Source organism: Taurulus bubalis (genome assembly GCF_910589615.1).
Source record: "Taurulus bubalis genome assembly, chromosome: 21".
Taxonomy (NCBI): Eukaryota; Metazoa; Chordata; class Actinopteri; order Perciformes; family Cottidae; genus Taurulus; species Taurulus bubalis.
Genome location: NC_136609.1, coordinates 5,839,494 through 5,860,619, shown reverse-complemented (window position 1 = coordinate 5,860,619; position 21,126 = coordinate 5,839,494). Strand labels below are relative to the sequence as shown.

At 42.5% G+C, this 21,126-nt stretch overlaps 1 protein-coding gene across 1 annotated transcript in view; it reads right to left on the bottom strand.

Annotated features, from left to right (window-relative positions):
• dock9b (dedicator of cytokinesis 9b) overlaps window positions 1–21,126 on the bottom strand; it is a gene marked incomplete at its 5' end in the record, with an annotated part of 44,459 nt that overhangs the window by 13,921 nt on the left and 9,412 nt on the right. The window contains 31 exon segments of the mRNA XM_079236934.1: window positions 476–606; window positions 1,210–1,321; window positions 1,484–1,591; window positions 1,726–1,904; window positions 2,034–2,145; window positions 2,249–2,332; window positions 2,543–2,689; window positions 2,782–2,853; window positions 4,146–4,271; window positions 4,378–4,447; window positions 5,091–5,206; window positions 5,348–5,437; window positions 5,519–5,605; window positions 6,866–6,984; window positions 7,186–7,297; window positions 7,526–7,618; window positions 8,076–8,141; window positions 8,660–8,847; window positions 8,951–9,030; window positions 9,121–9,243; window positions 9,617–9,699; window positions 9,803–10,147; window positions 11,548–11,688; window positions 11,836–11,910; window positions 12,868–12,923; window positions 13,258–13,432; window positions 13,600–13,734; window positions 14,642–14,737; window positions 15,124–15,193; window positions 16,465–16,547; window positions 17,824–17,913. Of these exon segments, the coding sequence (XP_079093060.1) occupies window positions 476–606; window positions 1,210–1,321; window positions 1,484–1,591; window positions 1,726–1,904; window positions 2,034–2,145; window positions 2,249–2,332; window positions 2,543–2,689; window positions 2,782–2,853; window positions 4,146–4,271; window positions 4,378–4,447; window positions 5,091–5,206; window positions 5,348–5,437; window positions 5,519–5,605; window positions 6,866–6,984; window positions 7,186–7,297; window positions 7,526–7,618; window positions 8,076–8,141; window positions 8,660–8,847; window positions 8,951–9,030; window positions 9,121–9,243; window positions 9,617–9,699; window positions 9,803–10,147; window positions 11,548–11,688; window positions 11,836–11,910; window positions 12,868–12,923; window positions 13,258–13,432; window positions 13,600–13,734; window positions 14,642–14,737; window positions 15,124–15,193; window positions 16,465–16,547; window positions 17,824–17,913 (3,564 nt within the window).

Below are 21,126 nucleotides of genomic sequence, written 5' to 3'. Positions count from 1 at the left end.
GGTCAAACAGAATACTTGAATCGGTATGTTTTCCCCGTGACTTCCAGCGCGTTTGCTGTGATCACTGCCACAGTCCTGCAGCAGGCCGGGCACGGAGAGGAGGGAGAAGTCCATGGTGACCCGCTTGTTCGTGCGGTTCTGCGGTGGGACTCGGCCCCCGGGGTCCAGGGGGAGAGGGGGCACGTTGACAGAGTGCCTCCTGGGAGATTTCTCCTTTTGGTGCGGTTGGGTAGTTACAGAGCAAAGGGAAGGGGTGTGGGAGCTCTGGAGGGAGGAGAGCGTGGATGTCCAAGAGGGAAGATGGATCAAATTCATGGAGAGCTTTGCAAACTATCAACCAGAACCCTTGAGTTTTGTTGGCATCGGATTTACTTTCATCACATTTTCATTCTATTGGGTCTCGCAGACCAGCGGCTTTTACCACAAAGCAAATACTGCAAACAAAGTGGTCGTCCCGCCTCGTTCAAGTACCCACCTTCTCCAGGGAGTTGGTCTTGTCACTGCTCTTGTCCAGCAGGCTGTTTCCAGAGTCGGTGGAGACCAGAGAGCCTCTGGAGTCTGCGTGTTGCACTGAGCTGACGTTGGGAGTGGAGCTGTGAGGGGAGGCTGCCGGACAGGAGTACAAAAAACAAACATTTTGGGCATGTCAGAAGATGGGATTAAATCGACAGCGTACACGTTGATATACAGAAGAGTGCATACATTTGCTGCCAAGTTAAAAATGACAAAAAATGACAAGAATAAACAATTTTGTTTGTGGTCCAACATACATACTTTTAGTTGTTTTGTCTCTTTTTGGTCATTTTACACCTCTTCATAGTCATTTTACGCCTCTTTTTGGTCGTTTTTTGTAGTCGTTTTGCATCTTTTTTTGATAGTTTTGCATCTCTTTGCAGTCATTTTGCATCCCTTTTTGATTGTTTTGTATCTCTTTAAAGTCGTTTTGCATCTACTTTTAGTCATTTTGTATATCTTTGTACTGGTTTTGTATCGCTTTTTGGTCTTTTTGTATCTCTTTGTAGTGATTTTACATTTCATTTTGGTCATTTTGTGTCTTTTTCTTGGTAGTTGTGCATGTCCTAAAGGTTTACCGACTTGTGTTAGCATCGTTAGGAATGTCTGCTCATTATGAAGACTGAAAAGAGAATTCCAGCTGCATCAGCTCTGACTTTGCGCCTCTTACGGTAAGATGGTGGAGTGAGCATTTACCTGTTCCAGAGATGACTCCAAACACATCTTTGTGGAGAGCATTTTCTATGCAGCTCCCAGGTTTCTGAGGAGTCACCATGGAGTTGGGTACCAGAGAGTCCTCCCTGGCATTCTGGGACAAAGTGACAAAGTGAGCAAAAGGAATCCCAGTAAAAGCATGTTTTCAGCTGAACCGACATTAACCCAGTAATTCATATTTTGAAGAAATAGCAGGTCTGGCTGGAAACAGATACACACTGCTGTTCATTATCCCACCACTAGATGTCAGGCTTACATTGTGGTTGCTGAAGGGGGCAGACTCCTTCATGTCAAGTCTGTAAACGTTCTCCTGGAGCAGACCAAACAGAGGGAGGTAGAGGGTGGCGAGTCTGGCCTGCTGGCTCTGGAATGACACAGTAGGTGCTCATGAGTCATACAGTCAGAAAAGTGTGACCAAAACCCCAAACATTTGCCAAATTAAAATAGCCTCCGGGTGCCCAGCGTACAGTAAAGGTGGCTGAGAGCTGTAGAACTCACTTTGGCAGCATAGCGGTCGTCAAACGTATGTTTGATCATCAGCCCCTTGAGCACCTGGATGGCGATCTGACGGATCTCTCGAAACTCCTGAAGGGCACCACCCACCTCCCTCAGCAGCAGCCCCACCAGGAAGTGGTTTCGACAGAAGTCGTCGGTCAGAGAATAGTCCAGCTGAAGATCTGAGGCAGGCATCAGTCAGCAGAAATAACATTCACATTGAAAGATTAAAAGATACTGCGAGAACAGGATGCAGAGAACAAGCAGACTGTAAATTGCACTCCACTTAGATAAAAGTGTGCGTCATTTACCTTGGAACCTTTGAATTCTGCCTTTTCCAAAGGGCATGGGAAGATTAAGAGGGACGTAGTGCTCATGGTTGCAAACAACCCGCAGGAACTCAAACTTGAATTCATACAAAGTCTAGGATGCAAGAGAAAACACATCTTAAGGAAGCTTGTACTAAAGTTAGCTTTTAATGACTGGAATAAGAACATTATGGATGGTAGCAGGAGAACATTTTAACCTTGGGGTCTCCAGGCATGAAGCAGTTCATGTAGTTATTGATCTGCTTGAATACGAAGCCTCTGTCCATGAAGGTGAAGCAGCGCTGAGTGAAAAGGTGAGTGAAACACTATAAATCAGATTTCTTTAGGTTTCTGAATCATACAAAATAAAAATAAAGAGTTAAGCGTGTAAATATCTGCAGTTAGGGTGATTTGTACATATCTCTACCAACCCAAAACCAATAGGACATTTTTGTAATAATCTACGTATCAAAAGGCAACACGGCACTGCATGCACTGGGAAAAGGGCCAACCTTGATGAAAACTGCCAGGCTGTGATTGGCATTGCGAGCCGCATCCAGGTTGTCCTTGTATTTCTGGGTGATGTGTGGCATCAGCATATTCACCAGCGTCTCCGCTGCATGGTAGAAGGATACAGAGAAACGCTGGCTCCTGGAGAGCTGGACGAGGGAAGCAAAAAGAAAAGAGGGGGGGATTGAGACTCTGAGGACAGAAGTGAGAGAAAGGAAGAGAAGACAAAAATAAGACCAACCTTGACCTTCCCGCTCTCCATGAGATAATGAGCCATTGATTTCACCAGAGCTTCAAAGAAGTACCATGAATACTGCAACACAAACACAGAGTCACTGCAAGAAAAAACCTGAAACCTAAATGTAATTTACACATGACAGTCATCGCTTAGGATGTTATTAGCGGGCGTGATCAGCGGTTATCAGCCTCATAGATGTGGGTTAGAAGAGGCCAGCTACAGCTAGCAGTAGGTTCAGAAGGCCGTCATCATCTATTCACAGGTTGATCACTGGTTCAAATCCGGTGACATCAAATAAAGAGCACCAAAGTATGTAACGTAACGAATCGGGTTGGATGGTCAAACAAATGCAGGACTTTTACCCAGGAAACCAGCATTTGTGTCCCGTGTGTAACGTAGCATAAACCTAATAAACAGTGCTTTTGCTTCAATTAACGTTTCTAAAATGGTGCTGGTTTCACGGGTAGGTGCAGTTTGCCCCATTGGATAATGGCTGTTTAATGGGCTGATAACATTCGGACAGGGTGTGCTTCAGTTAACCTCTATTTAAAAATAGATAGTGATTTTGGGCTATACAAAATAAACAGAAAAAAGAGGTAAGGCATTTTGTTGGAAAATTGATCTTTTCGCTGAATGGCATGAAAAGAAAACTACATTATTGGTCAAAATGGAGTTTGGAATTACTCTAACTGACATCAAATACAATATTAAGCCATAGAAATGTATAAATAGCATAAAACCGTGTAGACAATTTTAAGTAACTACAAAACTAAACCAAGTCAGAATCAGACCGCTAAAGCTAGAATGCTAAACTAGGTACTAGCTAACTAGGGAAGGGAGCGTATCTGTGTGCCTGTGCTGCTTTGTTCCCCAGCGTAATGTCCTCTTATTAGACATAAATGACACCTTTCAATGGGTTTTATGTTTGCAGGAATGTATGTTTATCACCTATCTACAGTGTGCATAGCCCACCGATGTGACTCTTTGAAACCAACGCTCTCTAATTTGCAGGCAAGACAGTTTTTTTTCTGTTTTCTTCAGACATTGTTATCTCCACACTGGCTGAAAGGTTGTTTACCATTCCAACTGGATTTGAAGCATTCATCGTCCTTTCTTTTAAATTTGAACTGCGAAGACAGCCCTTACTAATTTCTTACAATGTAAGTTTATAGCAAGAGCATCGGATCCTGAGAAAGTACAGACGACCCACAAGGACACCGCTAAACTGAATTAGCTTGACTAGCTTTGCTAGTATCATGTATATAATCATGTATATAATAATCATGTATAGGTGTAAAATAATCTTCCTAAAAAAGAAATGCTTAACAAAAAGGCACTGCAACCGTTAGTTAGGTAACAATGATTACCTTTAGCAGCTTGTTGCTAGTTAGGAAGTCTGTGGACGGCTTGAGAATGGCTGTCATGGCTTTAGCCAGCTCCTTGTGAACTGTTTTCACATCGGTTGAGGAATAAGGGTCCGGCTTAAACACGTACTGAGAGAGAGAAAGAAATCAGATTGCATACATTTTAACAGAGGAACATACACAAATATATCGTCTGCGTATCGTCATCATTTATTTAGTGAGTAAAATACTACACCTTGATGTAAGATCTCAAGTAATGTTCAAGCCCCTCTTCATGACACTGCGCCACAACATGAACCATCACCCTGAAGAGAAATAGATAAGGATATAGAAATAGAAATTAATATACAGGGGGAAGTGAGCCTCGCTGGAACGAACAAGCCAAAGATAGGAATTACATTTATTCCTTCTGATGCACTAACACCTCATTTACACACTGCCTACACAGCTTCAAAGACTAGTCACACACACACAACTGAGATATAAGACACATATATGGAGTGTGCATGACATAGGTGAGCATCTAATGAGAAAAAAGGACCATTACAGAGAAACAGGGGCCTGCGCTTTGGAAAGATGAAAGTGCTGTTATTATTTCATAAAGTTTGTTAAAAGAAACCCACAAAAATGATTCTGCTGCTGGAAACCTATATTTCACATATTGTCACCTTCCTAAAATAATGGCCTATGTAATATTTTGACAAAAATGATTTTCTTGCCTAAATCACCACCCCATGACACTGGCCAGCTCTGGTAAAATCGCATGCATCCTCAGTTGAACAGATCATGTGATTCTACCCCTGTAGTATAACGGCCTATGTCAAGAGTGTGACTTACTTAGGCCATTTTATGTGTGTGTGTGTGTGTGTGTGTGTGTGTGTGTGTGTGTGTGTGTGTGTGTGTGTGTGTGTGTGTGTGTGTGTGTGTGTGTGTGTGTGTGTGGTTAACCTGGTCACGTTGACAGCCACATCCTCATGCGTGGCTCTGGTTAGGACACAGAACAGCTGGTTGAGAATGGTGGGCAGAAAGTTGACCATCACATGACCCTCCATCGCATGGAGACTCTAAGAGGATCAAGAAAATACAAATATATATATTGAAAAACTCTGGCTTGTCATATTCCCTTAAATGCTAGATTACAAGATTGTGTTTGATGAGGCGTGACAGAAGGGTGTGTTCAGGTGTTTTCTTTGGCACAGAAATACCTTCAGGTATTTAACAAGCTCCCCCTCTGAAGCTTGTTCTGACATCTCCATGATTTGACAGTGGTGGAAAAAGTTGTGCAAGTGCTGATCCTAAAGGAAACATATTATTTGAATACATATTTTAGTCACATTTACAATGAGCATGTGATAGTAATGGACATTTGTATCTACCTGAGTGTAAACTGTGGAGACGAGATGAGTTGAGACTTTGAACAGGGGTTTTCCTCCGTCGACCCATTTGATCTCCGAGCCAGAGTGCTGCAATGACGAGTGGGCAACAATTACTACACTGCATAGTGAATAAAAACTGCATTACCTGATTTATAATTAGGCATAGACAACTTGATCAGGGAGATGACAGGCTGTTTTGCCATATGGCAGCAGTGGACTATAAGACTCTTATAAAAAATCAAACTGAGTCCTTAAAAATAGAACATAAATGGCAGGTTTTGTACAGTTTACAGATGTCTTACCAAACTACTTAGTAAATGGCTCTACGTTGTCAAATCTGATTTGGAGAAAAGTGTTTCTTACACAGGCAGGTGATTAGAAATCTGCACTTTTGTGAACATATTAATTAAATGTACACAGTTAGCACTGCATTTAAGAAACAACACTGAGGGGTCTCAATGGTGAGATGAAATTGATTGTTAGTCCTAATGAATAACATTTGAATGTTAATCAGATTTCACAGGAATTTCATATGAAAGCTTGTCCCAATCCAATCACCACTAATACGATCTTTATCCATTAACCACAAGCTGCATCTGATCCTAAGATAATGTGAGTGGATGTGAATCCTTTAAACCAATTTGGAACATTGTTTGAAGGCAATACAGGAAAATACTTTGACCTACAAAGAGCCTTAAACATGCATTCTTTCTATTGTCCAGCAGTGGGTGACTCCTCTGTTTGCAAAAAGAAGTCAGATTGTATGAAAGTCTATGAGAAATTGACTCTACTTCTCTCTTGATTTACAACCTCAGTAAACAATGTAAACATGAGTTTATAGTCTCAATCTCAAGTGTTAAGTCTTCTTCAATACAGCATGATGTTCATTTAGTAAATGATGGTAATTTAGAGTCAAACAGACCATAAAGCAGAGGATGCTTTAGGTCTGGGCTGCCTTGTAATTGACAGGTTGCTTCCACAACATTGTCCAGTCTGAGAGTTACCAGTGTTTTTATCCTAAATATTTAACCCTTACTTAGTGTGTTTTCAGTTCATTAAAAAGTTCATTGAAACCTTTTGTCGCCTAAAATGTCTTATTCAGCTTTTGGTTGTTCTTAATTAACTCAAAAAACGATGGAGATTGCAAAAAAATAAAGACTGCAATGTCCTTAAACCTAAAGGTCTCACAACCTTTACTTAAACAATCAATGACTTTCCATAAATAACAAGAAGATGGGCAATCATACAGTAGAGTTTCACAGCCTTACCATGACCTCAAGTGCCCACCAGTTCCACACATAACTCTTTCACAAATAATCAGATGTGGATGACAACTATTCTTCTTACCTTATTGATACCATCCTGGGAACCAAGGTACCCAGCAGGCAGATTAGCGGCTACTGGCAGCAGCTGCTCGTTCATGATGACTCTGCCATCCCTCAGCAGAGGCAGCCATGCTGAACCCACTGTGTGTAAAGCAGGCACAGCCACATGCTTGTAAAGTAGTGGTAAAACTAGGGTGGTTGCAGCATGAAGATAACCATTTATAATATCTCCACCTACTGGGGAGACTCATGGAAACTACCATCAGACACACACGTGTAAAGCCTGCCAGTATCAAACTGTTTTCTTTTCTAATCGCGTGGTGACTGAAAGCTGCAGCCTACCTGGAGTCTCCACCAGGTCTTTCTTCTTGCTGTTGCTCTCACAGCTAACGTGATAGAAGGTGAAGAGGAGGTGATGCTTCTCATGCAGCTGAGTAGGCAGCTCTATCTTTATCTGACGGTGAGAAAAACACAGATTCCTGGATTTCCGCTGAGGATTCAATGTTGAATGGAAATGTGCTCAAACAATGAGAGGAGATGAGAGTTTACTTCAAAACACACTGCTTTCTATAAATATATAACATTCTGAGCATATTTGACTTTCTCCATTGATGGTTGTAGCCATTAATAAGCATATTACAGATTATATTACTCAAACTGAGTAACGAGAGCACAGACGTACCTCGTCATAGAACTCAGGGTTCTGCTGATGGTGCAGGACGGTGGCATAAGCCTGCTTAGTGAAGAGAGGCGCTCCTGGATGACCGTAGATGCACTGCAGTCCATTCAGAAAGGAGGAGATAATCAAACATGACAGAGAGAGAGATTAGCTAGTCCAAAATCAAGACTAAAAGTTCCAAAATGTATTTATTTTGCACAATTCAAACAATAAAATAAACAAACATAACAGAGATAAATGAATATCACAGTGCAGGAAGAGGCAAAAAGCCAACTGGGCTTATAAAATCAAGACTAGCAAGTCCAAAGTCAAGCCTAACAGATCCAAAATCAAGACTTTAAGGTCCAAAGTCAAGACAAAGTCAAGACCAAGGTCAAGTCCCAAGTCTAAAATCTAGTCCTAAATCAAGACTAACGAAAGTCAAGACCAAAGAGTCTAAAATGACCAACAAGTCTGTAAAAAGTCATCAGACTGAAATCTGACCACACAAAGACCACCATGCAAAGAGCTGAGGTGATAACTTTGTTCAGCATTTCCTGACATGTGAACGCACCTTCACCGGCTGGGCCTCGTCCTCATCAGAATCCTTGAATTCAATGCAAACGGCAATATTCCTCGCCTAGAGAGGGGAGACAAATAAAAGGCAGACCATGAAAGCAGGAACCAGTCCCAAGACATCCCTGTTGGCCTGGAACCAATTCCGCCAGACGCTTTCTCTACTGTGCCTCTCTGTGTCCGTTTCAGACGTCCATTAGCGTCTATAAAGAGAGGGGAAATATTTCAGGCAAAGTATTGCCAGCAGTCGTTTAAATAAAAGAGGGCAGAGAGACAGATGGAGGAGAGGAGGCAGGTTGGTTTCCTATAGTGGAAATACCAACCCTGCATTAGTGTATTAATCAGAAGCCGCTGCTCTGCGTGAGGATAATTCTATCCAGCTCTGCTGCTTGGCTGGACGAGCCTGAGGCGGTTGCCAGTTGCCTCGTAAGCTAAACAGGAACACAATATGATCATGACAGAATGCTGGCCAAGCAAAAGCATCTCTTTCCAAAACAGATAAGTCATATATTTCGGAGTGATTTTAATACAAGGGCAAAAACACTGATCAGAGATCATGTATAAAGAAAATACTGCTCTTACCTTAGCAAAGGATTTCTGTCCGTCATATTTGAGGTGTTTTGGGTACACGTAGAGGTGGTTCTTATAGATGGTGAAGGGCTGGGAACACTTGGCGATGCAGGGTACAAACTCCTCCACCTCCAGAAGAGCGCTGCCGGGCCCGCTGCCTTCAAAGGTCCTCACGGGGATGTAGGAGGAAGTGACACAGTCTGCGGGCAGGAAACGAGAGGAGTCACTGGGTTCGAGATTGAAGTCGGATGATTATAAAATAGACAATGAAATGGGACTTTGTAAATATTTGGGGGGGTTTACTGGTTACATCCGGTGCCACGCTGTCAATGGTTACATCCAAGTTCCCTAAGAGCACAGGGAGTTTGGCCATTTTCTCTGGTCTGTTGGGAAAACAGACATAGAAACTGCGATGACTAGAATGTCTCAAAGATAGCTCTAGCAGTATCTTTAAGAAAGGAGGGAAAGCATACTTTCTGAAGTCAGTCAGCAGTTTGAACATGTCCTCGTCTGACAGCTTGCTGCTGTCCTGTCTGTAAAGAGCTGAGAAGCGAGAGCTTTTGTCCAAAGTTCCCGATGCGTCTTTGAACACAGGCCTGCAGAGACAGAAAAAGAAGAAGAAAAAAAAGGAGTCACGGGATCTAGTGAAGAAAGAGCGTTCTACACCAGCGGTTTCAAGATTTGGGTCTCCCAGAAGGTTGACTTTCATTTGACAGTTTCCACTTTATACGCAGCATCCTACATCTGAATGACAATATGTGGCATTACAGCACAAGAGAATAAGCCCCCTTGATTTTTGAAAGCAAGGAGTCATTTATACGAGTCTATGTGGGAAGAAGACACGCCTCGAGAAGGACTGCATGCTGGGGGAAGTCACTTTAATCTTGTTAACTCTCTGTCATGCTGCAGCAAAGTTTCTTTTGTGGATTTCTTTTTTTTCAGTTTTTTGTTGGAAAGGGTGTTTCGTACCTAGCAGCCCAGGCAAATGGCATCCTGTACTGTCCCAGTCTGCTGCAGGCCGTCTTGGCATTCTTCAGTACCTTTTGAGCCATCTGCAGGCAGGCAAGGAAACAGAGTATTAATATTTCAATCACACACCGTAATTTACAAAGTGTAACAAAGTCCCATCCTTATCACTGCTGCTAATCTCTGTACCTTGGCTGAGTCGGAGCTCTTCATGTAGGGTTCGGTGCAGTGGGTGATCCCTCCCTGCAGGACCTTCTCCATCCTGGCCACCAGGAAGATCTCTGGATGCGGGCAGGTGACTGAGAACACCCCCTGCCTGGGGTACTGGAGGGCATCCGCCGGGAGCCCACTGGCCTGCCGCCGTCCAGCCAGGGGGTCGTCGCCGTCGCCATTGATGTGCAGATCCTGTTTGCTACCGGAGCCCGATGTCATTTGTCGCACCAAAGGGTGGTTGAGATCCACGTGGAGGTCGGCCGAGATCTTTCTACTGTTCTGGACGTCGAAGAGGGACAGGACAACATAGAAAGGCTCCACCTAAGATGAAAGTTATGAGAGGAAAAATACTTTTGTGATGGAAGCGAGAAGATGAGAGACAAACAGAAAGAGTCGAGGAAAGAACAACCCTTCCTTCCGAATGCGATTCATTTTCCATCAGATCCAAATGGCCCATTGATGTAATTGGTCTGCTCATTCATTCTTTCCACCGAGCATTTCCATTACGCAAACCCATTTGTGTGTGTGTGTGTGTGTGTGTGTGTGTGTGTGTGTGTGTGTGTGTGTGTGTGTGTGTGTGTGCATGTGTGTGTGGGAGTGTGTGAGGAGCAGAGCTAATAGCTGCGGTTTCCCAGCTGAGTGCTGACTGTAGAGCACCTCTACAGAGACGGAGACCTTGGAGAGTGACGGCAGGAAACAAGCCTCAGACTGGTGCTAATGCATGGTGGGAGGCCTAGGCCGGTTGCCATGGCGGCGGCCGTTCCTCGTGCCAACAGCACCGTTTTTTGACGGGGAGGTGTGCAGCCAAGTGGGCCATCTGAACTGTCTGTGATCTTCTTAACTGATTTAGACCTCGCCTTCGTTTGCTTAAGGGCATTTCCATCATGCTGGAAGAGTCTTTTTATGATTGCAAATACACGTGCAGTCATATAAATGTGTTATTGCCCGACAGTGCAGTTTGTAATCAACCCTTGTTCATCACGTTTGGACATTTTGGGCTTTTTAATTTTTCGATCGTTTAGGTGTGTTTATGCATATGGCATGTATTTTGGCATTTGAAGTGATTTTTTTTTAAATGTTGGAAGGTCAGCCTTCAGCTCCTATAATAAAATGGACAGAAGTGTCCCCATTCCATCTCATTAAACCACATTTGTTATCTCACAGCCATCACAGCATAAAATCATGCACCAGGCTTTCAATCCACAGCCCGGATTTCTAAATTGTAGTTTTTACTATTTTCCACCAGATTGAGCCTATTTTTCATGTTTGCCCTATGGGACAAATGCATGCTATTTTCCTGGTGTCCACTGGGGCATTGCTTCTGTATTATGTGTTCAATGTGATGCATCAAAATCAATGTAGTTGCTTATCATTGAAATATCACCGGTGTTGAAAAAAAAATCCCCCAGAGCATTTTTTTATAAAAACATGATTTATCTTTTAATAAAATCATTTATTTTTCAATAATATTCTTTTTTTGTGGACTTTTTTATAATACAGTGACATTATGTAGATACACTGGTATTTAAAGAGTTAAATTCAAAATATTTGGTAGTTGTGATCAGGTCTGAAATTAGGTAAAATGATCTGTGAAAATGGAAAATAACATGAATGTATAATTTTATGGAATTTATCTGGAACAAAGACACTTTTTAAAAGTAAGGCATAAGGGTTAACACCTTCAGCTGTATTTTCTGGAGGGATTTTTCATTGAAACTTACATTAGTGGTCGGCCCCTCTTCGTTCTCTGCGACGCAGCCCTGCAGGTTGAAAGACAGGTCGTGACAGTTGACCAGGACTCGCTTCCCAAATTTCTCTTCAAACTGACGCGCGTCCGGCTCAATGCCAGAGAAGTCCAGTTTCTGTGGAAATAGGAGACAAGGTCAAAAATGTAATTAAAACGCCACAGCATGACCTTTTGGTCGTGAAATCGATAAATAACAGGAGCAAAAACTGACTATGGTGCTCGAGTATTTGTATTAGATGTAGTCAAGTATTATCTCCGTCACCTGTGTGTCAGGGTCCAAAGTGAAGAGTTTCAGGCGAGCTTCACTCCTCATTTTGGACTCAATATCTCTGGCGGTCTGTTAAACAGAGCAAAGGAAAGCAGTTCAACATCACCACAATGTAATCAGAAATCCAAGGACAGTGTGTGTATTCAGTGTGGTCAGTGCAATGTAAATACACAACTGCATTTTCTTCATCATCCCCCTTTTCCTGCTCTACCTTTTCTCTTTTGTTTGATTTTATTTACTTTAAACATTTAGATGGACCTCTTCGAGAACAATGAAAACTCTCATTTGTCAGGATTTGTAAAAGATGATAACATGTTTTACAGCCACAAGATATAGCAAGCCTCAGATTCAGATCAGCGTCCATCAAGAAAGGATGAACATGATGCATCTATAGTGTTTTGTTCGGACTGTATTCACACAAACATTTTGGCAAACTCTCGTACAGAACCCTTTATACCCTTAAAGCCGCAGTAATATATTTTCTGGCCACTTTGGGGCACTGCAACAAGCTGTAAAACCCAACATTGACATATTATCACCTATATAGTTGATACAGCTAACATGCTAGCAAACAATTTAGCACATTAGCAATCATCAATGCTTATTTTAACTATATTTTAACTCTGCTTTGGTCTCCACCAACTCCTGAGAAAAATATCAGTCTCTTAAGCTGCAATGTGTTCCCCAGCTAAAAGTTTGTTTCCAGAGTGCCATGCTCCACTCCTGTTTAGCACCCGTCTTGGCCTCATCTGGCCTTTGCATTTGGAGGCCATACACACTATCGCAGATGTTTACTTGCACCAACAGGAAACCTGGCTGCAGGAAATCCAGCTGTTTGGCAATTCCAACCCAAAAGCAAAGCGGTTACAATCGAGACTGCTTCCAACGTGAGGTATATGGCACCTTCAGACATCCAAAGCACCTCTACATTATGTGGACTAATCCATATGGTGTGGCTTGTTCTGTGGTCAAACAGAGGTGTTTAGCATTGTTCTAGCATTAGTACAGATGGGAAAAACAGGCTACCTGAAAGCTGTCCTGGAAACCTCCGGAAGAGAGGTCTGTTTTTCCGTGCTCCTCGTCTGTTGGAGAGATCAACATGTTAGCTGATGCAATTATACAAAACATAATGATGTGTTGGTCTCTGCCTGTCTGTGAGGAGGATTATATCAGCAAAAGTATTGATAATTAAGTTGTTTATCAAGCTTGAGAGCTTGGCATAAGGAAACAAATTATTCCATGAATTGAAGAGGCCTGCAGGTGCAGCAAGCACCTCTGAACAGCCTGAACAGCCTTGGGATAGGCAAACAAATGCAGACACAAACACTGCACATAATTGCATGCAGAACTAATTAAGCTGTGAAAAGAGAAAAACAAGATGTCAAGGAAATGAAACAAAAATGCACAAAACCCCACCGTCGTGCAGGTCCCCGTTCCTCTTCTCCTGCATGGCCTGTTCAAAGCTGCTGTGCAGGATCTTGTTGAGGGTGCCGATCCACTCCTCCATCTCTGCTTCGCTGTCCGCGGCCAGCAGGAACGTGCTCTTGTCCTGCATCTTCAGCTCGAAGGCGAACCGACGCACTTTGCTGTTCTGAAAGAACACAAATGCGAACAATTTCATACAGTCCATTTCGGTCCTTTAAAGTATTTATTACATCCCAGCCCTTTAGAGGCCCATTTTCAACAAGAAACTGAAAGAATGCACGCTTGAATTTGTCTGAATTCATGCTGTGAGAAGAGGTTTCAAAAGCCCTTTACCTGAACAACCCCCATGCATGAGTCAAGGAAGATGGTTCCTTTGGGTTCCTTGGAGGTGTTCTCGTCCTTGTAGAAGTTGAGGTTGTAGGATCCATCTCCCAGCTGGGCCAGATGGAAGTATCTCCTCTTGAAGGACTAGATGATAAAAACAGAGCATGTTAGCATCCCAAAAGGCCTCTTTCTCTCTAAAAATACCACAAGGGTGGAGATGGGGCGTGTGAAAGTTTAACGCAAACATGACAAAGTACGAGCAGAGAGAAAGACACACTTCAGTGGAGAAAGTCCAATGTTCGTATTCTCTTTACATTTGAATCATGATGTGATTTCATGAAATAAGCTGTAATTATGGTAATACTACAAAATGCTTTCAACTGAATAACACACTTACTAAACCCTGAAAATTGTTCATAAAGATTGTATCCAGAACAACACATTATAGATCATTGTTTGCTGCACACCATGGGGAAGGAGGCGCTATTAAGTATTCTATTAAAAAAAGCTTACCTATTTTTTAAAAGGATAGGTTGAAAAGATGATCAATGTTATTTTAAGGCTTTAAAGGGTAACTTTTGTATTTTTTTGCTTGGAACCTATATTCCCATGTTTTGTGTCTAAGTGACTAATGTGAACAACAAGGTTCGATATTGAAGGAGAAGGCTGCGTTGGAGGTGCCTTGTTGCCGGTAAATTAATATTTAATTGATTTCGACAATGTGGATACAACTCAAGATTTCTGAACGAGACTTCCCAATGCGAGACTTGGTGAACATTATAACAAACAAACGGGATCAGCTGAAAGGTTAGGACATATTATTATTTATCTGTATGGTTCTTTTCATAATGTTGTTAGACACTTTTAATATTTCGACAATGTGGATCTTAAATTACCCTTTAAGATGGGCCTACATTTACACTACTTTTAATTGTTTTTATCTTGGTGTGTTCATAAATTGCTCTTGATTACTTTAGGATCACTGCAAAATAACACAAACAACGTACAACAAGTTAGTACTATATTTCCATTAGGTTGTGACCGCACCTACCCGCATAGTAACACTGATTGCACTGTTCATGTTTCCTTTGTACAGCCAACCATGTTTAGACACTCCTCCCTTCTGAGATCCGAGGGATGCTGTGTCCTGCAAGAGGAGGTGCAAAAAACAACAACATTAATTTTACTGGCCTCCCGTTAAATCAATGCCTGAAGCGAGGTAATTATTGGAAGGAGATGGGCCCTTAAAATGCTACAAATGCCACAAAGATGTCAGTTATTCTGGGAAACGACGTGGGACAAGAACATGAAACAAAAGATCCAAAGGTTGGCTTGTATTAAAGGAGTGTAATTAGATAAAGGAATACAATATCGTCCAATAAATGTAATATAATGTTTGTGCTCTATTTCATTCCTATAATCAAGTTTCTGTTTGAACAGAGTTGGGTGAAGCCTAGCGAAAGGGAAACGTATTGTCTGACATGAAGACTATGGGAACGAAGAGGAAAGAAAGTTTGGGATCGGTGGGCTCACCTCATCTTTATCCACATCTTCATCCACCTCAAACAGGTGAGCTGCCAGTTTCTCCGGTCTCAACACCTTACTGAAAGCACAGGGAAAAGGTCACTCAGGTCAGCTTCAGTTTACTGAAAGGGCCCAATGGAGGAACATGTCCCGCACACTTTAAACATTCAAATGTAAACATCTAATGAAAGACTATGGGAGTCTGAGTGGTATTGACCAATCACGTTGGAGCCGGCTTAGGTTACATGCAGATAAACCATCCATTAGCTCAAAATGAGCTTGTCAACTGGCTACTTGTGAAAGAATCCGGTCATAGACGTTGTCTCTCAACTCCAGTCTTGCGTCTGAAGTTGTGTATCAGACTCTGAAGAATGGAGGAGGTCTTGGCCCCGATATCCATGGGCTACAACGCAACCACGGAAATATTGGTCGTTGCCCTCAGAGGCTAAATCGTCATCAGACCGATATTGGTAAAGGTGTGATAAAGATCAAATTTGTAAGATCTAGAGAGGTCTCTGGCAAATAACTGCGTCTTCATATATCTTCAAATGTAAGAGAGGGTTCAAAATAACACATTGTTGACTGTGTAGCTTTCAGAATACAAAAAGTGAAAATTGCAAAAGGATGGGTTTTTTTTCAGTGCTATTCAGAAATTCTAGCTTTACAGGATGTAGCCTGAATACTGCAGCTGCTTCTCTAAGTGCAGCTCAAACCCCAGGCGGAGAGTTTGCGCTTTGACCTTTACGAGACCCGGTGTCCTCGGGGGAACTAGCAGCATAAACAGTGTCGAGGCCAGGGCTCGGTTTTACGCTACAACGTTTTAAATATGACACACAACATATGTAAAGCACATTCCTGTGCTTAAGGAAAGTCTCTACCAAGTACAACCAAGACATTGTGGGATTTCCCTTGAGCTTCATTGATATCAATCAGCAGCAGTCCCAGAATAGCTCTGCTTATCCTTGCTAGAACAACATAGGAAGCCTTCTATTGTTGTGGTGGAGGAGCTTGGAGCCTCTGAGACACAGATTTCCGTGTTTCTAGAGTTCTGGCTCAAACACTGAGAGGGCTGTAAACAAAGGGCAGTGTCACGGAACAAAAGAAGATTTACAAAATCCCTTGTCTGGCTTTTGCAGTATTGTGTGCTACACGATGGACAATGCCCACCATTAGTTGAACGGCACATGCTTCTATGGATATAAAGCTATAGAGAAAACAGCTGGATGGCTTTGCAAATGAACACGTTCTGAGAATCTGTTGAAGTAGCATCTAAAAACTTGATGCAACATTACCCATAAAGAAAACCCTTTCAAACTCCCCCTTCAGTGTGTGACTTTACACCTCACTCACTTTGGGAGCTGGCGGAAGTCTCCAGAATACTCCTCATATTTGTAGTTGACCACATGCCAGTCGGACTTGTAGGTCTTGATGCACTGCAGAGACAGAGAGCGGAGACGGGGTGAGGAGTCATTTAAACAAGAGCAAATTAAGATATGTATTCACACACTCGGTCCAGACAGGCTCAGGTTTCTAAAACAATCATATAAAGTATATTTGAGTTTGATCCAAAAGCGTTTGGACTCGGAGGGAAGGCAGACTTTAAGACTTTAAGCAACCCTGGGAAGACCACTGAAATACTTTACATCCAAGTGAAGCCGGTGTGAATAGGGGCTGTAAACTTTACGGAGGAAGGGGGTGAAAAACAACAGACACATGTGCTCCGGACTAGATAAAAATCACAGACCACCAGCGAAGGAGAAGTCAAATCACCCCACCTCCCCTGGAGAATTCCGGGTGGGACTTTCCTGTATAGTTTGCAATGCAATAAGATTTCATAACTTCTATAAATTTTTTAGGTCATCGTATGTTCAAGCTCCCGGGAAGTTTTCTAGTCAACATGTTTTTGAGGGATCATTGTTTTTCAGTTGTTTTTATTTCCTCCTATGAAGAGGAGAGAGGCAACCACACTTTCTCTTTGGTGATGTTCCGATGTGTGTTCATCAATTCTGAGAATTTATAAAATACACATGTCGACTGAGGCAAGGGGTGACTAAAAAGTGGGGAAATAAAGAACAGCCCATGTGGATAAGGCCTCCCAGCGACTCCAGATGTAGTTATGATGTAACTCCTGGCTGCAGCCATGGGGGACTATCCCCTATCAGGCTCTATCAGGCCGCACCCAAAACCAAACCCCAGCTCCTCTGAAACAATATGACGTGAACCACCACTGAACTGTGGACTCCATCTGCGGCCGATCCTCTGCACCGTCAGGGAACCTTTGAGGGCGGAGAACGCGAGTGGAAGTTCATTTAAAGGCCAATGTCAAAAGTTTTTGACGCGCACCATATCAATTTCACCTCGTCTCTAAATCACATGAGCGGTCAGCAAACACTTTTTCGTTTGCTTCCTCTGAAATCGATTACGCTCTGCTGTACACCAACACCATAAACAGATCAGTATGAATCGTCGGCTGGATTCATGTCTGAACTTATGTGCTCCATTATCTGATGGGTCTTCAGGGTGTGAGAGCCAGTTGCATTATCCGGACCCTGTGTTTGGGTGAAAGGAGAGAAAACACTGCTGCGCTCCAAAAAAAAAAAAGGATAGAGAAGGGATTTGCTCAAGATGGTGAGGTTGAGCCTTTGGCCCAAGACGGAGGGGTAAGGAATGGACAAAGCAGGCGTACGTCCAGGTATGTGTTAGCTTTACCTCTTGGACAAACAGCGAGTGAGCTTCTTTCTCTGCAGTCTCTGGCACGGTGGAGAACAGAGTCCTACCCAGGCGCCTCAGGGTGGAGATCTGAAGGGAGAGAGGCGAAGGCATGAAAAACAGACTGATAGAAAAGACTGGCACAGCAGATCCATCCTGCTGGTGTTTGTATACAAATTCACTCAACACATATACCGCTTTGGGTGTATGCTTGGTGTTGGTTTTACGTGTCCTCGTGATTATATGAAATTGGATTGATCCCAAGAGGGCAGATATCTTTGTAGTTTCCTTTCAGGGAAAAACAGAGATCAAGGTAAGCTACAGACCGGCCTCCTGAAGTGGATCCCTGCTACACATCATATGGTGATTGTTAGCTCTGATTGGCAAATCTGACATCTAAAGGAAAAGCCTGACATTTTGGGAAAATCTGCTTCTTCGGTTTCTTGCAGAGAGAAAAGATCGTTACCACTCTCTTATCTGACTGCTAAATATGAGGCAAGCAAGTTAGCTTAGCTTAGCATGCACGTTTTGTGACTGCATTCATTTAAAGTCTGCATATTGTAGAAAGTAAGATTTCCATATATTTTTTTGATTAAAAAGCAGGTCTAGGTGCTCTATAAATACTGTTAAAGTATCAAAAGTGTTTATCTACGGAGATTCCATGGAGAAATGCACACATATTCAGAAACTGTGCCTCATGTCAAAACTATACAGCCATAGGTAGAAGTGCCGCTAAACTCAGATGCAGAATACCGGAAAAAGCTGACAAATCAGAGCTGACCATGTTTCTTTTGGTACGTTTTGAAAGAGTCAGGCGCAAAAACTGAGCGTTTCAAACAGATATTATTATACAGGTATATTCAGACCGATAGTCTGAGATAAATAATGTGTTTTCAAAAAATGAAAGCATTTAAACACGTTCTAGTAACCCAAAATACAAGTATGAACTTGAAAATAAGGTACATATATGTCCCCTTTAAGGATGTGTCCCCTTTGAGGATGATTATGATATTATTGATCATCAACTATGAACAATTTTTTCAAGCCAAGTTAAAGAAGTAGAGATGAAAGGAGAAGGTACTTTTGTTCTTTCGAGTGGCTCAATGAAAATACAATAACCAGTACTGCAGAGAATGTTCCGCAGCCTGTATTATTCCAGTCCTAATTCTTCATCCTGCTAGCCTTAATAGACAGATTCAGAGAGAGAGCAGAGAGCTAAGATCCATAGCTGAGGAGCAAAAGGCGCCTCGAGGCATCAAGATTGTTGGGCTGGCAATCCTTGCTCCCACTGAGTGTTCTGCTTTTCAAATCAACCCACAAAGCAGACTAGGAAACAGTGGCACAATGACCTAGTTTTGTCATACATCTCCTATTCCTTCACTGGCAAGCATATACAGTGATTCAGTCTCTGTCATTTGTCCAGTGCACTCTTGCAATAGCAATCAAAGACTTGTCAGAAGCCCAAACTGAGCTCAGTTAACATCCAGTGATGTGTTAAACAGGGAGGACATTATTGGTCATTCAGGACGGTATGGCTACAAAAGATACTTGGAACAAGATTGACCTGACTTTTTATGCGTTTGTTGTAGCTGAATAAAAGCAACAAAAACTATCAAAAATGTGCTTTCTTATTGTGAAATAAATGATAAAAACAATACCACTCATATCTGTCTGATAAATATGAAGCTAGCAGGCAGTTAGCCTAGCTTAGCATTCAAGCTGCTTGTAGAATTTGTACCTTTGGTAAAGCCAAGCTAGCTGGTTCCTCTGACCGAAGCTAGCTCGTCTCGTGGCTCTAACATCACAATTGGTGGCCAGACACGATAGTAGTTTTGATCATCTCATTACACTCTTGTGAATATTTCGCAAAAAGTCCCACTTGTTTTAAGACCTTTGATAGTGTGTCAGCAGGATGAGTAGGGGCTGAGTTGCCCTGCGTTTCCTAAAATCTCAAGGGTGCGTAGATAATGGCTGAATTTGAATGCAGTATGACTTATTTTTGCCCTTAATAGACATTTAAGTTGTGCTCGCACAAGCCTCAGAGTCTATTTCTTCGTCACTGAAAACAAACCATTCAACACACCAGTCACCCATGAGGAGACTTCCGCCAAAGCACGGCCCTGTCAATCAAAACCGAACTGCCAGCTGCCAAGCATTCCTCTCAGACATGAAACCATGGCTTTGATGGAGTCCACTGATCCAGAGGTGCGTGTTCCCACAGGCAGATTAATTAAAGAATTAAAAAAGAGAATTAAAATCTCTAGCATAGCTATCTGGGCGAAATGGTTGGGGATGGGATGAGAGGAGTCTTCTCAAGGAACTTTTCCTCTTTTGAAAGATGAAAGTGACTGTTCTATCCGTACATATGAGCAGGATCAAATATTTGAAGAGTCTAAATGAGCAAAATAGAAATGTATACTCTGTTATGAATGGAAACTTGACCACATTCAGTCTAATATCCATCCAAGCTCTCCTGTTCTACATATATTTAGAGGAAGTTAATCCAGAACTCAACACTTGCAGTTATGGTTTCGAAAGGGTGTATCCATAAGCGTGTGTATCTGTGCAGCACGTGCAAATACGAGACCCATATGTCTGGCTGGTCCCGCCCCCGCTCTCCTCTCCTAAAGCCCAGTGATGTAAAACATATGGCAGGTTAGACAGATGGACGGACTGGGTCGGACCCACACGCACACTCACATGGAGGGCAGTTACTAAGGCTGCAGACAGCCTTGTAATGAAAACCACTCATCATCTACTGATTGTGAAACAGTCTAGTAGCATTTCCCACTGTACTCTGTTATTGCTCAGTGTGTGTTCCTTTCTTTTGTTGCCCTAATTTAACGCTTATGGCATTGTGTTGAAAAGGGAGAATCTTAGAAAACAGGTTCACTTCACAACTTCATAAACTTGTTGCTAGACGCTCTATTGCACTAAGAAAGACAATGCATATTACGAGATATATCCTTTAAAGTTTGATTACTTGGCCTGTTTTTCAGAAGCCTTGAGGAATGACAAACATTTGAGCCTGGCCTTGTTTTCTCTCGCTCTCTCAAACTGGGAGTGGACCCCGCCGAGATCCATCTCAGCGCTCCAGTGATGTAATGTTGACACGGTCTTTGAGCTCCCTGGGACACAAGGAGCAGATCTATGCAGCGTGCAAATGTTTATAAAAGTATGAGCCAGCGAGTCCAATTAAAAGGTTTATAGGTTTAACATATGGATTCGCCAAGAAATGTCATGTGCTCGTCATCAGCTGTTGGAGGAACCGATTTTCTCGGAAGACACAAGTCAAGCGCAGTG